Source organism: Gastrolobium bilobum, unplaced genomic scaffold (assembly GCF_033153095.1).
Source record: "Gastrolobium bilobum isolate Gb01-03AN ecotype WA unplaced genomic scaffold, APGP_CSIRO_Gbil_v1 utg14161, whole genome shotgun sequence".
NCBI classification, from domain to species: Eukaryota; Viridiplantae; Streptophyta; class Magnoliopsida; order Fabales; family Fabaceae; genus Gastrolobium; species Gastrolobium bilobum.
In genome coordinates this window covers 55,884-78,874 of record NW_026896507.1, presented here as the reverse complement: position 1 = coordinate 78,874, position 22,991 = coordinate 55,884, and the positions used below count along the sequence as shown (strand labels likewise).

Here is a 22,991-nt window from a genome sequence, read left to right as displayed (position 1 = left end):
TGATTCTTCTACGTCGGCTGTAATCAAATTGAACATTTCCATCCATCACACATATATATATATATATATATATATATATATATATATATATATATATATATATATGATGGGGTTGTTGGAGTTGGTGATTGAAGGGTATTTGCATGCAAAAAAAAGGGCTGTTGAACTAGCTTTAATTGGATTTACATGTGTATGTTAAAGGTGGCGAATCCAAGAGACAAGCCAAAAAAAGGTTTACAACAGAGAATTCAATGAAGGGATATGCAACCAAACATTGTCAATGCAAATGATGTTTCCAGGTATGAATAGGGAGAAGGAGATGTCTGCTATGGTCTCAGCTTTGACCCACGTTGTTTCTGGAGAGGTTCCAAGCGGTGATTATGTGGTTCTTGATCAACCGAGTGCAATTGGAGGAGGTGGTGGTGGTGATGCATCTCCTTCTGTTACACCAAACTTACCTTCTTTGTCTTCTTCTTCATCTGATTATGTTGGTAGTTCTGCTTTCAAGAGAAGAAGGGGAGATGATAGTTCCTTAGGTGCTGCTTCTTCCCCTGCTATTCCAACAAGTAAGCACCAAATTCAAATCTTTACAATCCATACTACTACCCCTCTTGCTTAAATTTTTTTATTTTATTTAGACTTCAACTGAATCCATGATCATTTACTCCTTTAATTTTTTTTTTTTCTAGTTCATGTTTAAAATAAATATGTTATTTAATTCTATTTTGTTAAATAGAACAGCACAATCATTACAAAGTATGTTGCTATATATATATGTACACATACATATTACTAGGTATATTAATTTGTGGTTCTGTCTTTTGAGTAAACTTAAAAAACAAACCTTATTATTTTTTATTGATGCTATGCAACAATATAGTTGCAGAATGTTCAAACAATTCGACCAGCAGCACAAGAACAGAAAGGGGTGAAATGGGAAATGCTGTGTATGAATATAGAACAACAGAGAATGTGGTGAGGGGAGAACCAAGGAGAAAGTACAGAGGGGTGAGACAGAGGCCATGGGGTAAATGGGCTGCAGAGATCAGAGACCCATTCAAAGCAGCGAGGGTTTGGTTAGGTACATTTGACACAGCTGAAGCAGCTGCAAGAGCATACGATGAAGCTGCACTGCGTTTCAGAGGAAACAAGGCCAAACTCAATTTCCCTGAAAATGTTACTCTCCGGCAACCTACGACGACTCAAAGGAACATTTCGAATTCTACAACTTCCCTTGTGTCTATTCCAACTTCCACTGACCCAATTGTTCACTCTGAAGCTCTTTTCTCTTCTCAGCCTTCAAGCAACATTTATGAGCATTTCCACCTCTCAAACTTCCCTATGAACATTTATGATGATCGTTTCATTATGACATCTACGATGGCTTCGCATCTTCAATCTTCGTCAACGCCACCAGCTTCTTCTTCTTCTTCTTCTGCGTTTGTTTCCTCTATGACTTCTTCGCAGGCCACTTCAATTCCTTCAATTTATTCTACTCAGTTGCCGCCCTGGTCAGTTTCCAGTTATAGCTCTTCTTCCTCGGGATGATCCATTTTTATCAAATCTGTAATTTTATTTTTTAAAAAAACATTTTTATTACATTTCTTTGTAATTGTTTCACAAGCTTGTCAATCCATTCATTATTCATGATTTAAGATGACGATGATGTTTCTTGAGAAGTAAATCTACAATAAAAACTGACAGCTGAGGACATGTTTGTTTTACATATTAATGTATTGTAAAAGATAAACTAATTTCATATATATATATATATATATATATATATATATATATGAGGTAGGATCCTTTGACACCGGTGTCAAATTTGAACTTTTACACCTCATCTAAGAGCCGTTAGATAAAAAAAATCAATGGTGTCACATGCTTACAAATCAAAGTTGTTGATATTTTTTTGATCTAATGGCTCTTACATGAGGTGTCAAACTTTAAATTTGACACCGGTGTCAAAAGATCCTGCCTCTATATATATATATATATATACGAGGTTTACATTTCTGCAGCTGTTGTACATGCAACAATTAAATATTTGTTATACATATACTTGAAAGCATTAAATGCGAGGTATCATAACCATACAAAGGATGAAAACATTAAATGTGGAGAATCATAACTATACACTTGTCGTTGCTGTACGTAAAGCGGCTGCAGAAATGATTATATATATATATATATATATAAAGTGTGTAGAGCTCCTTTTTTTCCTTTACATAGCTCCACACATTTTTATGTATCTAGGAAATAAGTTTATCTCCTACAACATTAGAAAAATTTATCCCTTTATTTATATGTTTTATAAATTATACAACTAGGACAGGAAAAAAATACCTGTTGACAATTTTGTAACCACGGAACTATTTAATGGTTTAGTTGTGAATTTCTAACAAAAAACAACGTGTAATTCTTTTCTTCCTTTATATTATCCAAAAGTCTTCATTAAAACTTGAAATTCAAACATTCGTTCGGCTCATTATTGTTTGAAGATTGCATCTTGTTGAACTTGGATTCTTCATTCAAACCTCGAGATGAAAGATGTACATGCCTCCACAAAACAGTCATGCATACGACTTTATAAATAAAGATAGCAAATATTTAAACAATGAGTTTGACAGCAACGATCCTGAGTTGACTATTGAGCATTCATTGTTGCTCAACTACGTAATCAACAATTTGTTCGCAAAAGGAAGACCACCGAGGTGAATTATTCAAGGCAAAACGCATACGCACACAACACATGAGTAAAGCAAAGATCAATTTTAAATTGAGTGAAACAAAAAGAAGTGTAATCCGAAGTGTAATCCAATGTTCGCAAAGCCTTTCAATATAATTCTTCTTTGCGTCTTAGCAACGTAACGCTAAACAATTTTTCCCTTTAAAGCTTCCTTTTTGGCCTTTACACGTCCTCTTCAAACGAGGAAGTGAGAAAGACACCGCACACTTAAGCTACAAGTTCACACGTAAGAGCTCAGTGGCGTGTAGAACACCGAAAATAAGATATGTCGTGCAAGTAACAGACAGTCTTTCAAGCAATAATAACTTCTATACAGACCATGGACTCAATCATGTATTAAAAAATTTATATGTAGTTTGATGATATGACATTCAACGTTTATGACGAGTAATTGCGTAGTCATATTTTGACCTTTTAAATTATTTTTCATAAAACATTTATATTTAAGATATTTTCCATTAATTATCTTCAACTCCGGCCGATCTTGTTGCACGAATCACCCCATTCACAAATAAGTTCATGTAAAATAAACCAAATTGATCCCCATACGTTCATAGCCACGAACAGCCCTGGGATAAACTACAAAGCTTACAAGAATCACCTTTATCTCCGATTACTGAATACGATTCACAGGTTCATATTGAAACCAGATCTATGCTTCGCCATAATAAAAGCAGTTACTTAAGAAACTCCAAATTTCTGTACCCAATAGAAAATGCAGCTTAAAGACTATAACGAAGGAAAATAACGAGACGCGAACCAAAATACACAAGAATCTGGAAATAGTGAGCATAAGGAACACGGTAAAATTTACGAGTATAAACGAATAAGCATTCCATTTCTTCCCATTGAACTACAAACAAGACCATTTAGGATCCTGTCATTAGACAGTAGTGGTACGGCATGTACCAGTTGTATACAACACTAAGAAGCATGTATCCAGCTGTACCCTAATTGCATGAATGACTATATAAAATGAAAAAAAAAAAAAAAAAAACATCATTGTTTAATGCAATTCCTCACCAACCTAATCTGTGACAATTCGAACGAACATCCTGATAAGGCATCTTCAGTCCAACATGACATTGATACTGGGGTTCACCTGCAATTACCAGCTAGATAAAAAAGGGAAAACTTCAGAAATGAACCATCGTGATACTTCAATATATTACAAAATTTAGTTCCCTTGTCAAAAACTCCCTCTTAAAACAATGACTAAGGAAATTTGAGGTCAGAGAAAGAGAGTTGGGGAAAAGAACACATGCTGTACCTGTAAATTTTAACGGTGATATGGACCTTCTTAAAACTTCAAAGCAGCTTTATGCACAATGGTTTCCTTGTGTATTTGATGACAGCTCTTCTCCACAAGATCAAGCAGTCTCTCCAAGTTTGCTGCCCATGAGTTAAGAATGTCATTGCTATCCTTGGCTGTTTGGAAACAAACTATTCCCATAGGCCTATCAATCTTTGCCACCAGTGCCTTAGACACAACCATATCTGAAAGATGCTTCTCAGCTACCTGAATTTTTGGATGGAGAATTAATTAGGATCTTCATATTAAAAGAAAAAATATTTTGTACAGTTTGCAATATCTATATTCACAAGTAGCTCTTTAAGAAACAATAAAATGACCAGTTTGAGGAGGAAAATGAACTAAAGCAGCATACCAACCCCAGCCCCCCATCCTCTTCTTTCTCACAGGCTATTGTGAAAGATCTTGGCTATTTATCAGAAACACTATAGAGCGACATACACTAGGAGGCACGCCCAAACACATTTAAAACAATTATTTACCAGAATAAAACTTGCAGCACATAATCATAACGAGCATCACAAACCTGAATATTGAGACACAAAAGCTCTGCAAGTCTCTTCAAATTAATCCTTGCATAGTATTTTGATACAACAAGAATATTCTGACAAGGTAGCATCAATACTCCACATTAATGCTAGAATCATAAATCAAGAAGTGCGAAAAACAAGGCATATCCTACAATACCTCCCAACCATAATATTGGAGGGAGGGAGGAGGCAAAAGAAACATAACAATGCGAGCCAATTACATGTTCAATTACTCTTTCCCTCAGATCTTCTGCGGCTTTTTCACCCAAAGATTTTCCTAAGTTGTTCTCATTCTCAAACTCGTTTTTGTATGCATCCCAAAGAGTTGTCCATTGGATAACCTCCATAGTGACCAACTGTTTCAACAGTAATCTATGGCACAACATATAACGGGTGCATCAAATGACAAGGAAAGGATAATCAAAACAAAACATCCAAACACAGCAGGATGGCATGCAAGACAAAAATTAGGAAGACATACTTAAAGTTTGAAATCTCGGACAGATTCTTATCCTCCAAGGTGGAATTGAGAAGGCTTGACTGCATAGGATCATGCGGTGATAGAACCAAGTACCAACATATTTTCCTCAGGATCTACATGTATGGAAAATATTCCGAAAAATAAAGACACAATCTGACAATAAGAGATAAATCAAATAAAGAGAAAGAAAGGAAAGTCAACTGGAATCCACTCGGCAGGATCTTCTTTGACAGATGGAATCTCATATATTGCCTTGTAGCAACGGCAAATTTCAAGATAATCATTTTTATGGGAATAATACCTTCAAGAAAAAACAGAAGCCACCATAAGACAACAAAGATTTTATGATCAACATGCAAGCATCACCAAGAAATAGGCATTAAAAACAATGCAGCATGAAGGAAAAATAAACAAGAACTTATAAATGTCTGAATACTTGAAGCATAGAATCGAATTCAAACTCAAGAAATGTTTTTTTTTCCTCTTTATTTTTAGTCTAGGGAACAAAAATGGTTAGAAATGGCGTTTGATAAAATCGATTAATTTTTCTATTCCAAAGAATGAATTGATTGCTCGGGGAAACAAATTAGCAAAAATAAGAAACAATTTTTTTAGCTTTTTTGTTCCTTGACACACTATTTATTAAATACAGACATGTAGAATGTGTTTATCCAAAAAAAAAGACATGTAGAATGTGTTATCATCAGTCAATACATACTATTTATTAAAAACACTTTATTAAATACATACTTCGATTTCGGTACAGAAGTAAGTTGGGTTATCAAACATTTTTTTTTTTTTTTGCCTAGAAACTCTTCTAAGCACAGAAATTCAAAAATATATTTCTTTACCACAGCGATGCCAGAAAACATAATCGTTGTCATGCACACTCTCATGGATACCACTAATTGAACACAATATCCAACTACGCCAATTTCCCACAACTTTATTAGATCCGCATGTGCAACGTACAAACACACTACACAAGTGACAAATAAAGACTACACAAGGTACAAAAACAAGATTTATGAACCTAAACTAGATGAAAAGTATATAATAAAGGGCAAACCCCAATACACAAGGCTCCCCTACGAGCATAAGTGGTGAGGGTCAATTGATGCAGCCTTAACTTTGCATTTTTGCAAAGAGGCTGGTTCCCAAAACTCAAACTTGTGAGCTTCCGGTCACAAAAGAGCAAACTTACCGCTACTCTAATGCTCTCCCTCGTGAAAACTATAAAAAGGTCTCAAACGTCAAAGTAGAACACATATAGTGGCAAACTTGTCATTTTCAAAACAAAAATCAGAGTGAAAAACAAGGCATCTTCATTTTTGTAACGGAAGGAAAAGTATAACCTGCATGTCTGTTGACTTCAAAAATCATTTCCTATATTTCTAAGATCAATTAGCTCATGAAATTTTAATCACCCTCTTTCATACCATTCCAAGTGCAGGACCCAGTTTTCTCAGTTTCAGATCTGTATCGAACTGATATTTATAGATGATAAGCAAGCTTTCAGAACTAGAAACTAGAAGTTCGTTAGAGTTAGGAGTAACCATCAACTGAATCCAGCTGTACAATAACAGAACTACTATTGTCTATACATAACAAACTGAGCTAATACTAACAATTAATAGCTAGGTAATGTAATGATCAATATAGGAGTAAATACTACTCTAATACACCCCCACAAACTTCAAGGGTGTTGGATTTGCTGAATGATCCAACACCTTGTGTTTGTCTTTGAGTTCTGAAAACTGAGGTGCAGCAAGGGGTTTGGGGAAAGTAAAAGCCATTGAAGTTGAGCTAGAATATGCTGGACAATGAAGGACTTGGCCATCACCATTTCACGAACAAAAAAGACATCAAGTTCCATGTGCTTAGTTGGGGAGTGCAATTCTGGGTCATGTGAGAGGGCCAAGCTTTGATATGTGACATCAGTGCTTAACCTAGCCACTAAGATGTAGGGGTGGCAATTTGGGTTGACACGACACGACATGAATTTAACACTAACATAAATACATTCAACATGAACACAATATGAATTTCAAAATGGGTCCAAAACCTTGACATGAACATTACACACTTATTTTGCAGGTTGATACGATATGACACGAATAACCTACCAATTTCAGTGTGTGTCGCTTATTATGCGAGTTAACACAACATGATATGACACAAATAACCTATCAACCTCAAAAGGATGTCGCTTATTATGTGGGTTGACACGACATAACACGACAAGACACGAATAACCTATTAAAAGATTAACGCTGGTCAATTTCGTGTTTGCGAGTTGAAACACGATATGACATGACAAATTGTTCCGTGTTAGATTTTGCCAACACAAACACGATATGAATTTGAAAATGGGTCAATCTGATCACGAATTTTTCATGTCTTGTCAGGGGATCGTGCTGAAAATTGTCACCCCTGCAAAGGTGTGCTTTTTGGACCAAAAAGAGATTAAATGGACTCCAAAAATAGGCATGCAATTGAAGTTGACCTGTTATCTGGATTTGCAACACAATCTGTATCATAAAAGAGGACAAGAGACGGTGACAACTTTGGAGATACGTGGTGGAGTAATAGACCATGAGACAGTGTCTTTTAAGTATCTCAGAATTCTTTTTACAATCTACTAGTGCTCTTCCCAGGGATGAATTGACACACTTTTTTTAGACTAAATGCAATTTCAGACCTAGTTAGAGTGCCATATTGGAGTGCTCCAACAACAAACCTATAAAGATGGGGATCTAGAACATAATCAGACCCATGTTTACCAAGTGTGTAGCCACTTGGCCAACAAGTCTCTATTATATTTAAATATGGACAACAATAGTCTCCCTTGGGAAAGGTGCTTGACATCAATGCCAAGGAAAAAGTCTAAGTTGCCCAACTGCTTTGGCGCAAATTTGAATTCAATTGACTGATGAGTTGCTGAATTAAGTCTAAACTGTTGCCCATAATTATTATGTCATCAACATAAGCAAGAGTGTAGATGCAGTGACCATTAGATCAAAGGATGAAGAGGAGTCACATTTGCTAGATTTGAAGCTTAAGTTGTAAGAGTGACCAAATTTCCCAAACAAGCTCCAAAGGCTTGTCTAAGACCATAAAGAGCTTTATGTAGTTTGCACACCAGGGACTTATTAGCCACTTCAAAATTTGGTGGTTGGGATACATAAACTTCTTCAACAAGGTCCCAATTCAAGAAAGTATTATTAATATCAAGTTGTTGTAATGGCTAGCCGTTAGAAAGAGCCAATGAGAGCATAACCCGAATGGTAATGGACTTGACTACTGAAGAAAATATATTGTTGCAGTTAAAGCCATGTTGTTGATGAGAATCCATGGCATCTAGCCTTGCTTTGTACTTGTTGACATTGCCATCCGAGTTCTCCTTGACTCTAAACACCCATTTACAACCAATTGGAGAGCAGATTGCATGGCCTGAAGCCAGTGTGGGTTGGTCAAGGCCTGTTTAACACTTGTTGGCTCTAGACGAGCTATAAAAATTGAAGGAACATGTCTTTTAGACTTTGTAGTCATAGAATGAACTGGAGAAAGTGGACAAAAAGAAGAGGAGGGAATATATCTAGAACCTGAAGAAGTGTGGATAGGAGAAGAGGACGAGTTTGAATATGGTATATGAGGTTGAGGGGATAGTTGAAAGGAAGAATGTTAAGTTTGAGAGAAAGCAGGTTGACTTGATGAAGGGGGAGGGTGATAGGGTTTAAACTCCTCCTATCTATAAAAGAGGAAGTACTTTTTATATTAATTGAAAAGATGCAACTGAATACAGAAATACGTAAGAGCCAAAGCTCCCAGCTATGGAGATCTCTCCATTAGCCCCTTCCTACCCCTGTAGAAATTGAATGTAAAATCTGAATGAATTCTCTAACAGAATACCTCAGTCACATATAAAGGATCAAAATAACAAACTACCACTAACTCTCTCTCTTCACCCACCCATGTAACCCACACGAGCAACAAACTATTACACGTCACTATTTCCCTCTCCCTTATTTTTATTCTTCCTTTGATATACTAGTATTGGGCCATTCCATTTCCTATGCTTGGGCTGTGAATCTGCCTCTTCCTCTGGTCCAGTAACTTGTGGATCTGCCTCTTCTATTGTTGTAATGCTATCAATACCTGCCTCTATAGACTTTGCCTTGTCCTCAAGGCAAAAATTGGGAAACTGACCCTGGATATCACTCGCTTTCATCCACGTAGCCTCCTCAACAGGTTTGGATTTCCAAAGCACTAGCCATTCTTCAAGCAGGCGGCCCTGATCCTTAAGGTGGCGTACTGCCAGCACCTTTTCTGGGTCATGACTAAGGGTACTATCCACAGCCAACCCTTCGGGTAGAGTACCCTCCGCTGCAATTGCACCTGTGGCTTTCCTTAGTTGAGACACATGGAACACCGGGTGTATGCGGGACCCCTCTGGGAGCAGCAACTTGTAAGCAACAACCCCTATTTTGTTTGTCACCTGAAAAGGACCATAAAAACGAGCAGCTAATTTGGGGTTTATACGTCTTGAAACAGAAACTTGTCTATGGGGTCTCAACTTCACATAAACCCAATCTCCTACATCAAATGTCACATCTCTTCGATGAGCATCTGCTTGTTTTTTCATGGAATTTTGAGCACGGGTTAAGTGAAATTTGAGCTGACGTAGGGCCTCATCACGGTCAAACAACACTCTTGCCACAGCATCCACCTGAGTTTCACCCAACAAATAATGGGTAATGGTGGGAGGGGGCCTACCATAAACAGTAGAGAAAGGGGTAGTGTGAATAGAGCTATGGTACGAAGTATTGTAAGAAAATTCAGCCCATGAGATCCAATAAGACCATAGCTTGGGCTGCTCTGAAGCAAAACAGCGAAGATACGTTTCGAGGCAGCGATTAACAACCTCCGTTTGTCCATCCGTTTGAGGATGATACGAGGTACTCATCTTCAAGACAGTTCCTTGTAAACGGAACAGCTCCTTCCAGAAATTACTAAGGAACAAAGGATCACGATCACTAACAATTGAGTGAGGCATCCCGTGGAGACGTATCACCTCTTTGACAAACAATTCAGCAACACTTCTAGCAGTATAAGGATGTTTAACAAGAATAAAATGGGCATACTTGGTTAAACGATCTACGACAACAAAGATAACTTCAAACCCTTGAGACTTGGGTAATCCTGTGATAAAGTCCATTGAAACATCTTCCCAAACAAGCTGTGGAACCGGTAGCGGCTGTAGCAGGCCAGCAGGGGATAAGGTTTGATATTTGTGCCGTTGGCAGATATCACAGGCTCGCACAAACAGCATAATGCACTTTTGCATTCCCTTCCAGAACACACCTCCTGCCAACCGCTTGTAAGTTTTGGTAAATCCTGAGTGTCCTCCTGTAGGAGAGGAATGAAACTCATGCAGCAAATTAGGAATAAGGGAAGATGTAGAAGATAAGACCATACGTCCTTTGTAAAACAAAAGTTCCCCATGTAAAGAATAACCAGAGAGAGCATTCTGATCAGATTGCAAAGCTGCCAAGATGGTTTGCAACTCAGGATCATTTTTGTACTCGTCCTTCACCACACTCAAATCTAGCCAATAGGGACTAGACACAATATGCGACAGCTCCAATGCATCAGGCTGTTGCAGCTCCACAGGCTCCATACTGCGGGACAAGGCATCTGCTGCCTTATTCTCCAGTCCAGGCTTGTACACAACCTCAAACTGGTATCCCATCAACTTAGACAACCAGCAGTGTTGGTCAGAAGTGGTTATTCGCTGAGAGAGTAGGTGGCGCAAGCTCTTATGGTCAGTATAAACAGTAAAAGAACGCCCCAAGAGGTATGGTCGCCAATGCTGAATGGCAAGTGCGAGAGCCATAATTTCCTTCTCATATACTGATTTAGCAAGATTCCTATGGGCTAGAGCCTTGCTGAAGTACGCAATGGGTTGTTTGTCTTGCATCAGTACTGCACCTAAGCCAACCCCAGATGCATCACACTCAATGACATTTTCCTTGTTGAAATCCGGAAGTGCTAAGACCGGGGCCGTGGTTAGAAGCTCTTTCAGTCTCTCAAAAGCCCACTGGGAAGCGTCACTCCACACAAACCCATCTTTTTTTGTCAACTCAGTTAGAGGTTGCGCAATTTTGCCGTAATCTTTGATGAACCGGCGATAATATCCAGTCAGCCCCAAGAACCCGCGTACTCCTTTGACATTAATCGGTTTTGGCCAGCCAATCACCGCTTGAACCTTAGAGGGATCCATGGCTACTCCTTCAAATGAGATGATGTGCCCCAAGTATTCCACAAAAGTCTCTCCAAAACTGCATTTTTTTCTCTGAACAACCAGATTATTCTCCTGCAACAAAAATAAAACATCTGCCAAGTGAAGTAAGTGAGCTTCCCACGAAGGACTATAGACGAGGATATCGTCAAAAAAAACCAACACATATTGGCGAAGTTTCTCTCTAAAAATCGAGTTCATGGTAGCTTGAAATGTGGATGGTGCGTTTGTCAGCCCAAAAGGCATTACGAGGTACTCGTAATGTCCATCATGCGTGCGAAATGCTGTTTTGGGAGTATCCTTGCTTCGAACTCGAATTTGATGGAACCCAAACTTCAAATCGATCTTTGAAAAATAACGTGAGCCATGTAATTCATCTAATAACTCAGTAATGGTAGGGATAGGGTACTTATCTGAGATAGTAACCTTGTTGAGGGCCCTATAGTCCACACACATACGCCAGGAGCCATCTTTTTTCTTCACAAGGATTACTGGACTAGAAAAAGGATTGATGCTGTGAGTGATTTCGCCTGCATGCAACAGCTCCCTCACCTGTTTCTCGATCTCATCCTTGTGATGATGAGCGTACCGATAGGGTCTGACACTAACGGGTCCGGTCCTTGGAAGAAGATTTATAGCATGATCATATTTTCGAAAAGGGGGTAACCCCTGTTTTTTGGTGAATACGCTCTGGAATTGGATGAGCGTTCGATTGAGAGCACTCTGTTGCTCCTCTACAAGATGTGATCCCTTCACGATGATAGACTCGTCCATTTTCCCTTTTATCTCGGCCTCAATACCATGTAACAGCCCTTGTAAAGCCATTGGTTGTACCTCCATACGCACCTGATACCCCCTCAGCTTGACCAGCTTACCCTGACAAGAAAATTGCATCGTCTTTTTCTTCCAGTCTTGGCACACTTCTCCCAAGGTTTCGAGCCATTCAATTCCCAGAATCAAATCGATTCCGCCCAACTCCAGAAGATACGCTCTTATCTGCAACTGGTACTGACCCAACCGTAGGTGGAGATCCGTACACCTCCCTGTAGATGTGCGCTTACTCCCATCGCCCAGACTGACCGTAAACTCCTTGGTGTTATTAACCGGGAGATTCAACGAACTCACGAGCTCAGTGGTGATGAAATTATGACTTGCTCCACTATCAATCAACACCAGAATTGGGAACCCCTCGAGCTCGGCTTCTACCTTCATCGTTTTCGCCTGAAAGTTTTCTGTCATTAGACCTTCGTAGCTCACATGGTTACAAACTAATTCCCATTCGTTCGTCTCGTCTTTCTCTTCTACTGCAACTAGGGATTCTGGCTTCCCAACGGCGTCGTCTTCTTCCCATATTAATAGCCTCAGCTGTTTGTCAGGGCATTGATGTGTTGGGCTGTAATGTTGCGCACACTTAAAACAGAGGCCCTTGGCCCTACGTTCCATCATCTCCGGGTAAGGCAAATTGCGCACTCCTCGTGGATTGGGCCCGCTTCTCCTTTGATCAGGCTTATTGGGCCTTGATGGGCCTGCTCCTAGCGTTGGTTTGGCTGTGGGTCTATCTCCCAGCCCTGTTTATACCGACACCAAGCCCCTCTTGAAGCTGTGGCTTTCGCGGGGTATTTGAGTCGTCTTCCCACCTTGCAGCTTGCGCTCTATTGTCCTGGCCATGGATATAAGCTTATATCGGTTTTGGGGTTCAAGGGACAGAACTTCAAGTCTGATTTCATCCTTGAGACCACCCATAAACAAACCCATATATTGCTCATCAGGCATTGGGGGAATCTGTGCCGATAGCATTTCGAACGCTTCTACGTACTCATCCACGGTGCTTCCCTGTAGCAGCCCCTTCAGTTGGGCATAGGGATTGCCAAAATGACCTTCGCCATATCGATCGAATAAAGCGTGTTTAAATCGTTCCCAATCCAATTGAGCGTCTGATTCATGGAGTACTTTGAACCAATGCCATGAAGGACCCTCCATGCAGATCTGGGCGTATTGAACGCGCATGTTTGGAGGCGTGCCTTGTACTGCAAAGTAGGCTTCAGCCCTAGCCACCCAGCCGACTGGATCGACTCCGGTAAACACCGGAAGCTCTATCCGTTTCGCCTTAATTCGATAATCATCGTGTTGAGTTTCGCTGGTAATTACCTTCGCCTCTCCGCCATTACTTTCCTTCTCCTTCCCCTTCGATGTTCCACTACTTTCTTCCAGAGTCATCGTTGGAATTTCCGATGATGTTTGGGGACACTGAAACCCATTTTTTATTTCAGCGTGTAATGTCTGCATGCTACTCGCAATTTCTGCGACGCTGGTTACCAAGGCACCGAGTTTTACCGAATGGTCGGCTAACTGATTGGAGTGAGCTTTGGACGTCAAGTCCTGAGAACGAAGGATCGCTTCATGCGATTTCAACGAATTCTCCACCGCTGCCATTCTCGCGTCAAGAGCATCAATACGCTGAGATGTCATTCTGGTGAGCATACACTAACAGATCTTCCTCTCCCACACCCAAAACTCTCAATGAAAGCACCAGTTGATAGGGTTTAAACTCTTCCTATCTATAAAAGAGGAAGTACTTTTTATATTAATTGAAAAGATGCAACTGAATACAGAAATACGTAAGAGCCAAAGCTCCCAGCTATGGAGATCTCTCCATTAGCCCCTTCTTACCCCCTGTAGAAATTGAATGTAAAATCTGAATGAATTCTCTAACAGAATACCTCAGTCACATATAAAGGATCAAAATAACAAACTACCACTAACTCTCTCTCTTCACCCACCCATGTAACCCACACGAGCAACAAACTATTACACGTCACTATTTCCCTCTCCCTTATTTTTATTCTTCCTTTGATATACTAGTATTGGGCCATTCCATTTCCTATGCTTGGGCTGTGAATCTGCCTCTTCCTCTGGTCCAGTAACTTGTGGATCTGCCTCTTCTGTTGTTGTAATGCTATCAGAGGGAGATAAGTTAGACTTGGAGAAGGAGAAGACTGACTTGAAAGGTGACTTTGAGAAGACTGACTTGGTTCATTACAAGTTGAATTGGGTACCTCAACTATACATTGGTTGTAATTACAAGAACTAGACATAGAAGGAACTTTATTGATAGAGGATGCAGACTATACATTGGTTGTAATTACAAGAACTAGACATAGAAGGAACTTTATTGATAGAGGATGCAGACATAGTTGGTAGCTGAAGTCCATTGAATCTATATAGGCCATCTAGAACAAGGTAGCTCGTAGCCTTCAAGTAAGACTTCCTAATACACCTAAAATTAGTTATAGAAGGAACTAGGAAAAGATTATACAACTCAAGAGTAGTGTGTGGTTTGAGAGGAGAAGGAAATTCAATTGAGCCAATAGATGATATGGTCAAACCATGGCCATTACCCCACAGAAATTTGCTTTGGTCATGTGAACTGAGCACTTTGGAGCAGATTTTGAGGATATATTGTAACATAATGAGATGTACCCGAATCTTGATACCAGTCCAGAGCTAATCAATACGTAAACGAAGCAACAAAGGCAAGAGGAGCCTTGAGACAGTTGTCCATTGAGAGAAGGAACAAGAACAACAAATGACATTGAGACAACAGGATCTAGAAACAAGAAGTTAGAGGTTGGGTACTTTGGTATTGCAGTGTTGTGGTGCGTTGGTATTGCCACTGTGAAACAAGTTTCTTTAGAGGCTAGAACCCAGGATGTGCAACATGTGTTTGACTATCCAAAGATGGGGCTTGATTTGTTGCCGGAAAAGCAACAAATAAAGCATCAAAATGCCAAAAGCAAGTTGAAACTTCGTGTCCATTTTTTCGGCAAGACTGACATAGCATGAATGACCTTCCTCCGCCATGACCGAAGAATTTAAGTCTCTAAGGATGTCATATTCAATGAGTTCAAGTTCCTTATGCCTCCCTTTTGGAATCAAAATCTCCCAATAATCTCTCAACATCTTCTACCTTCTTTAGCACCATCATTCCTATTCCCTTTCCTCAAACTAATCCTTCAAGTCCATCACCTCTTATTCAGTCCTCACCTTCACTCCCAACCTCTTTTGCTCATACCAGCAACTTTATCTTCCTCTTTACATTTACATTGAAGTGAGTCGAAGCCTACAACTCCTTGAACATCAACCTCTGCAATTAGTTCCTTACCAAGCCAGTCCTCAAAATCATCACCAATAACACATGTTCCATCTTATTTAGTTTTATCCACCTCTTTACATTCAAGTCAGTCTAAGTCCACATCAGCGAGTACATCAGATCAATCATTTTCTATATTTAACTCCTCACCAAGTTAATCCTCCAGGTCTTTACTAGTAACACAAGTACCATCCTCTCCACTTCAAAGCAATCAATCTCTATCCAATCAAGGTCTGTCCTCCAAGCAATATCCTTCATCTCATTATCCTAATCCTCAAAATAAATCATCTGCACAGTCTCACTATCCGCAAACACCTAGTTTAGAGTCTTCGCCAACTTCGCCTTCTTCTTCGAGGTCTGAATACATTCCCTCATCCTTCCTTGGCACACCCTTTCCTACACACGTCATCATCACCTGGTCAAAATGACTTGTTCCTTCTATATTTGCAAATCACATGGAGCCAATAAGTGTCAAACAGACCTCGACAAATCCCCAGTGGCTTCAAGCCATGCAACAAGAGTACACCACACTGAATATTGAAGTTTGACCAACACCACAACCGAAATTCTTTAGGTTCAAACCCTTTTATTAGAACTTCCAAGTCCCAACAAGATCTTGATTATATATTGTGACAATCAAAGCATTGTTTCCTTACCTCACAACCCAATTTTGCATTCCAGAAGTAAACATATGGAGCTTGATGTATTTATTGTTCGTAAAAAGGTGCTGAGTAAGTCTTTTATTGTTCAACACATTCCTGATCAACTTCAAGTGAACGTCTCTGTGCAACACAGTTTGCAGAACTTAAGAGACGTACACAAGGCCTTGGATCACACTCAGTTTAACCAACACCCTTGAGTTTGTGTGTGTGTGTAGGGTATTAGAGAAGTATTTACTCCCTTGTATTATTCACTATATTAACTAGTTATTAACCGGATTGCAGCAGCATGGTTTGTTTGTTGTAATTCGTTAATTATTGAACTGTATTTAGTTGGTTCAATTACATCTAATGGAACTAACCTTTGGTAGTTAGTTATGAAAACTTGCATTACAAGCTTCATTTTCTACCTCTATACATACTAGCTCTGAATCTTAGAACTATAACTTGAATAATATTGACACAGAGAATTTACTCTTTTTCTCATTTTCTCTCAAAAGGTTTACTCCAAAGTTCAATATCTAGAAAGAGGCAGTATGTCATGATTCAACAAATTCATTTCCTTTCCTTTCTAGACCATCAAACCAAGTACAACAAAAAAAATATAAACTTTATCTACAGTACAGAATCCAGATCCCTACATCAACTAATGAATTATAGTTGCCTAGATCTAGTTAAAAAGAATGAGAAAGAAAGATTGATAAACACTTATATTCCCAAATATATTGAAGCAAACCTGAACAAGAGAGAGCGAGACAGATGATAAAAGCTCCTCTAGAGTGACCTTGTCTCTAAAATGGATCGGAAATGGTGGATCCATTCTTTTTAGTGGATTAAAATCACAATGTACTTTAAATTAAATCAAGGGTAGATGCATTCTTACTTGTTCACATTAGAGACAATCTCATTATAGAGGAGCAAAGAGATAGCGAGAGAAAGAACACATGGAGATGTGTGTTTTAGATATTAAATGACAGTCATCAGGTCAGGTTGTTTATAGCATGCCATAGTGCTGCTGCATCATGTCGCAGCCTGTGGCCGCTACTGAAGTACTGATGTTCCATCTGGTCACACATTGCAGGCACTAATCATGGCCAATGCGTCCACTATGCCATGCACACAATCAACAATCCATATTTTCCCTTTCTTTTCTGAATTTTCTCAACCATTTTTAAGACACATTTTCATGATATCTCATCCTTAGAAGCATTTTTGGATTTTAAACCCTTCTTCAAAGAAAATACACTGGCCCACTTGTTTTCAGCCCAAACCCAGCCTTCTTCTGGCAGCAATGTGGTTTTCTGGCAAAGCCCAATTGTTTTCCCTATATTGGACCTCTGTCCCTCCTCTGTCAGCACTCTGAATACCTTTGTTCAAGCATCTCATTGCATTTTCCAGCAGCTCAATGATTATCGGCCCAGGCCTGCCCCTGTTTGACAGTTCCAGCTTCACATAGTGTTTCCAATGACTGTTCCAGCCTCAAGCAGTTCTAGATCTGTACTTTTGTTTTTCATAATATTCTTCAACTCTTCTTGTTATTGACCTGTTAATTATGCCTTAGATTGATGATGATAGTATCTTTGAGCTATGACTTTATCTTGTTAATGATGTAAATTTTGAGGATTCTTCTTGTGTTTTGAGCATTTATATGTACATATTATAAATTATTTATATTGCATGCGCTATCTTTGGTATAGCAGCCGCTCCATGATCCACTTTTTGGGGATGGCCACTCCGTGCTGCTATCCAAGATTAAATACTGTATATTAACTAAAGAATTCTATCTGGGGTCAAAAAGCAGCTCCCTGTTCACATTATGTCTTATTCTTGGACATCTCAAGACCACTGTATTGAACTGACTTGCAACAATAGGAGAATTATCATAATTCAAGCTGATAGTATAAGCATATCCTTGAATGTTAACCCCAAAAGAATAAATAAAACCAAAAGCCAGAACCATATTGAGCACCCATTACATGTGAAGTTTTGATCAAATGAAATGGAAAGAGACACCAAATACATAAGGTTCAGCCCACAATATTTGTAACAAAACCACATTAAAATTTTAACCTCACCCCCCTCCCCCCGCCAAAAAAAAAGAAGATCGAACAAGCAAAATAAGACAACAGGAAGTAGGGAATCAGTTACCGAATCATTAGTTCATAATAAATCCGCTTCAACTCTGGTAGAGATGGTATATCTGCAGGGGCTTCTTCAACAACATTATCACCTTCTTTAGGCTTTTTCTTTTCCTTTGAAGCATCAACTTCAAATACTCTTGTACTGATCTTTCTTGAGAGTATTTGTGCACGAACATAATCTTGGCGGTCTAGGCACAACCGGACCTGCACAATTTAATGCAAGAGATTCTCAAATCAGAAACAGAATTGTAGCATAAGAGATTAATGACCTACAATTAATGTCATCGCTGAAGGAAAGAGTAGAACGTATCATACTTGTTCAAGAATGAATGCAATTTTCTCCGTTTTTGCCATGGCACCAAAAGTTTCCACCTGTTAAGAAGACCAATCCGAGAAGTCAACTGACAGCTAATTGCACTAATTAGTTACACGCAAAAACCAAAGGTATATAATAAAAGCCATCACAACATTCAACATTCACACTGACCGCAATTTCTTGCATCAAATCAGCAGCTTCAGCTATAAGCCCTTGTTCTTCCTTAATCTTTGCAAGTTTCTTAATCAATCGAGCTCTCTCAATCTCTACATATATCTAAGAAATGATACAATGCATCAAATATAGATATTATAAGATAGACTACATTGGAAGATAATAAAAAAGGAAAGGAAAGTGAAAATATCATATGCTCACCTTTCCTGCAGATATACTATTCAAGGTTTTGATGAGTTCTATACGAGTTTCAACATCGGGTGTTTCATCAATATACTGCATAGCTTGCTGCACCATTGCTGTCACAGCCTGTGCGTAAAGAATAGGCTTATGAATATGGACCATATCATGTTTCTTGTACCATTTGCAAGTCAATTACATAATATCTCAACTCTAAGCAACGAAATTATAAGTTGTGAAAGACACATGTTTTCAGAATGTCTACTCGTAAATAAAACTACAAAGTACAAACTACTATTTTTGTCAGTATGATTAGATAAAACAGATATCAGATTGAATTTAATGGAATTAGTAAAATCACAGAACATAAACCTTTTTACTAATTGCACAAAGGTGTCATTGATTTCTAAAACAAAATTTCCATAAATCACTCACCCTATTTTATTAGACATTGGTTAACACACTATACATTCTAAAACAGACAACTACCAATCTTAGCTACACACATTTTATTTTATTTTATTTATTTATTTATTCATAAAAACCTAGATATGTTGTCCGGAATGAAAAACAAATAATGTTTGTTCCTTTACCTGCTTAAGCTGGCCACGTCGTTTGGACAGGAGAACAATCTGGTCATTGAGGGTTTTCCAGGCACGCGCTTCGAAGCATAGTCGTAAAATGTCAGTGACGGCGTTTCTAGTGGCGGAAACGTCGCCGGCGAGCCTCGCATGCTTCTCTGCATTCAACAATTGCTCAATGGCAGCGTCTAAATTCGCCGTGTTCCCCATAACCATGGTCATCGTGAATGAACTAAGAATACGCCGTCGAGTGTATTTTGAAAACGTGCAACACTGGAGAAGAGACGGACTTTTATTAGAACAGAACCACCCACCCTTTTACAATTTTAATGGGCCTTGGCCTGTCCTTGTCTTTGGGTATTCTGGCCCGATTCTTTGTTTTGGGCTTTGGCGCCCAACTATTTTGGTATTCTTTTTTTTTATAACAAAAAATATCAATTGGTTTTAAAGGTGAAATTTCTCTCATTTGAATGTAATTGAGACAATATGTCACTTATCTGTATAAAATTAGCTGTTAACATTCCTTATTCTCTCTCTATTTTTATTTTATTTTTTTCTATTATAAAATTGATTTTCCCACTTAGTGTTCCGTGATAGATTTAGGCTTGATATATACTATTTAAGATCTGTTTGGATGAGTTTTTTTTCCTTCAAAAATTATTTTTTTCTAGAAAAAAACACTTCTTATTATAAAGTATGTTTTGATGTCTGCTTTAAAAAAAAAAACACACAAGTCACAAAAAAATCAAATATTTTTTTTTCTAAGCTAAAAATTTTAGTTTCTAAAAAAGAAAAAGTCAAAAACCAAATATTTTTTAAAAAATTCAAATAGCTTTAGCTTTTGTAAAAAATACTTTTAAAATAAGCAAGACATAAAAAATCATGTTTTATAAGCCCCATAGTAACAACTCAATAGTGATATCATCTTCCACAGTAAAAATTCATATTTAACACGAGATAGTTGCACTAAGTTTTGAGAAATCACAAAATCAATGTTTTATTTAATTTTCATCATAAACTTTTATTCGTTTTGAGATTGAATAAAACGTATCCTCAAAAAAATTTACATGGAAAACAACAATGTATCATTCAGCTTAAAGATGGAAAAAAAAAATGTTATTTAGTGCGTGTGCGTGTGTGTATTATCTTAATTACCTGGAAGTTTGAAAGATTATAAAGGTTATTCATTGATGAAAACTTCACCGCGCGTTTGTTACCAAAAAACAAATTAAAATTCACCTCGCGTTTTGTTTTTCATAAATTACATGCAATAATTGTTCCCGCCAAAGAAATATGACATATGGAGAGAAGATAAAAATAAAATTGCAATAGCAATCTTGCCAAGTACACATGCATATGGTCCAGGGACGAGTTTTATCTTTTGGTAATTTCTAAATAATATATAATTTTTATGAGTTTTTGGTGTTTCTAAGAACAAAAGTTTAGAAATAAATATTTTAAATAGTTCTTTTTATAAATATTACCCTTAATTTTTAAAGAATATCAACCTGATCTTTAACTAAAGAAGCGAAACAATGCGAAAATAATTTCATCAATACTATCTTCATCTAGTTGAGACGGAAAGTTTCTTTTGTAGCAATAAAATTGATACTTTATTACTCTATGTTCTAGATCAAGATAAATAAGGCTCATTCTTGAATGTTTGTACAAAAATATTCCCATACTATATATATACTTTAGGGAAACAGTAGTCTCATGTTGTAGGAGACTATTATCTTATGCCATAGACACTTCGATAAGTGTGTTGCTATTTTTTTTTCTTTTCTTTTTCTTTTTTAGTGGTGGGTCACATCATCTTGTGTCTTAGCAGAAGATATGATCTCTCCTATAACATGAGAGTAGACAAACCCTATACTTTATTATACAAAAATTGCAAACTATATTTTTCATATTGTACGAAATAATTTTGTCTCATGCAACACGTACAAAAATAGGTGAGACCCGCTAAGGAGAAAAGGCACACAAAAAAAAAAAGTGATCCACCCAATTTTTGTGTGAGGATGAAATAAAATTATCTCATGTAATATTAAAAATATATTTCCCAACTATTTAATTGTGAATCGGTGGTTTCCTTGAGGCTGGAGTGTAATCCATTGAGAACACTTCACCGCCAGTGTTAAACTCCTCTTCTTTTGGCTTAAATAGGTCAGCATGCGCTTCCATATGGTGATCTGTGTTTGCATCCCCGCTAGTTCGGTTGCTTCTTTCTCTCAATGTTCGTGCTGCATAGAGAAAACATGTATAAGCAAATTAATAAAACTGAGAAAGAAACAGGAAAATCATGGGAATATTCTGAATCCAATGTTATGATCTTTTTGAGCCATGAATTGTTTTGGGACAAAATAATTACCTGTAGATTGGATGGAGAAGGAGCAGAGGAGGACGAAAACCATAAGTAGAATGCACTTGTTTTGTGCAGCATCCATCTTAAACAATTAGACTTCTAGTCTATAACTTGCTCTTCATCTGAATATACCATACGTATGCTCATTTCATTCCTTTATATAGACGCATGTTGGCAGAATATGGCAAACTAGTTAACTGTCATGTGCCACCGAGATTATTTTGCAGACCCTACTAATCCGGTATCAGGTTTGAGTCTCATCATTTTCTTTAGGAGTTGCGACTCTCACGAATCAGAATCCTTTGAACACGAGCCTAATAGTCTACGAGGGTCAACATCATTACTGTCTGGCTTGAAATAGATGGCTATGTGCTTTTGGGGGAAGCTTTAAAGGAAAAAAAAAACATAACTCCATGATCTCCATATGAATGTTAACCTATACTGTTGTACGTGTATTTTGGCCGTCTCAGTTTTCCTTTCATCGTCATATGCTTCCCATGTATCTATTGTATTAGTATTGCTCCCCAACTGTTGCATGAATATTAGTTAGTGATAACCTATGTCCCTTATTTTAGAACAAAACTTAAGGATTGTATCTTTCGAAACCATTCTGTCTCATGAAAGAAAATCCCATATGGGACTCTATTTCTCTGTGTCTTTGGATTCTATAAAGTATAAACAAATATTAAATCAAAAGAGTAATCTTTGTCAATAAATAAATAAAATTATAAGCCACATTGAAAGTTCAAGCGTTCGTGACTTTTAAAAATAAGATAATATCTAAGTATATAAGGGCGGGCTGCAGCATTGATAAAACAATTACTTGGTGACTAGTGCATAAAATAATGCCTATAAAAAAAGTAAGCACAAGAATTTTCATCACCTCCAATTTCCAGATTTCATTGAAAGATTTTTTTATAATATAAAAATAGAGAAAAATATTTTTTGTCATAAGAGAGAGATAACAATAAAAAACGATTTTGTTTTGAATTTGGGAAAAATAATACTGAGAATTTTATTTCTCTTTTAAGAGATTGAAGAAATACTAAACT

General features: G+C 37.8%; 3 protein-coding genes across 3 annotated transcripts; 1 reads left to right on the top strand and 2 right to left on the bottom strand.

Annotated features, from left to right (window-relative positions):
- Positions 1-286: 286 nt before the first annotated feature.
- LOC133300125 (ethylene-responsive transcription factor ABR1-like) lies at positions 287-1,548 on the top strand. The gene is made up of 2 exons (XM_061499619.1): positions 287-566; positions 881-1,548. The coding sequence occupies exons 1-2, from the start codon at positions 287-289 to the stop codon at positions 1,546-1,548; spliced, it is 948 nt and encodes a 315-aa protein (XP_061355603.1).
- Positions 1,549-3,585: 2,037 nt separating this feature from the next.
- LOC133300119 (26S proteasome non-ATPase regulatory subunit 12 homolog A-like) lies at positions 3,586-19,812 on the bottom strand. The gene is made up of 11 exons (XM_061499615.1): positions 19,587-19,812; positions 19,015-19,122; positions 18,811-18,915; positions 18,639-18,695; positions 18,331-18,527; positions 5,274-5,373; positions 5,073-5,185; positions 4,813-4,963; positions 4,588-4,665; positions 4,020-4,268; positions 3,586-3,864 (listed from the first exon to the last, which is right to left on the bottom strand). Exons 1-10 carry the CDS (start codon positions 19,794-19,796, stop codon positions 4,050-4,052), a joined length of 1,338 nt encoding a protein of 445 aa, XP_061355599.1. The 5' UTR covers positions 19,797-19,812; the 3' UTR covers positions 3,586-3,864; positions 4,020-4,049.
- A 1,701-nt stretch (positions 19,813-21,513) lies between these two features.
- Positions 21,514-22,044, bottom strand: LOC133300115 (uncharacterized). The gene is made up of 2 exons (XM_061499611.1): positions 21,946-22,044; positions 21,514-21,817 (listed from the first exon to the last, which is right to left on the bottom strand). The coding sequence occupies exons 1-2, from the start codon at positions 22,019-22,021 to the stop codon at positions 21,645-21,647; spliced, it is 249 nt and encodes an 82-aa protein (XP_061355595.1). The 5' UTR covers positions 22,022-22,044; the 3' UTR covers positions 21,514-21,644.
- Positions 22,045-22,991: the final 947 nt, after the last annotated feature.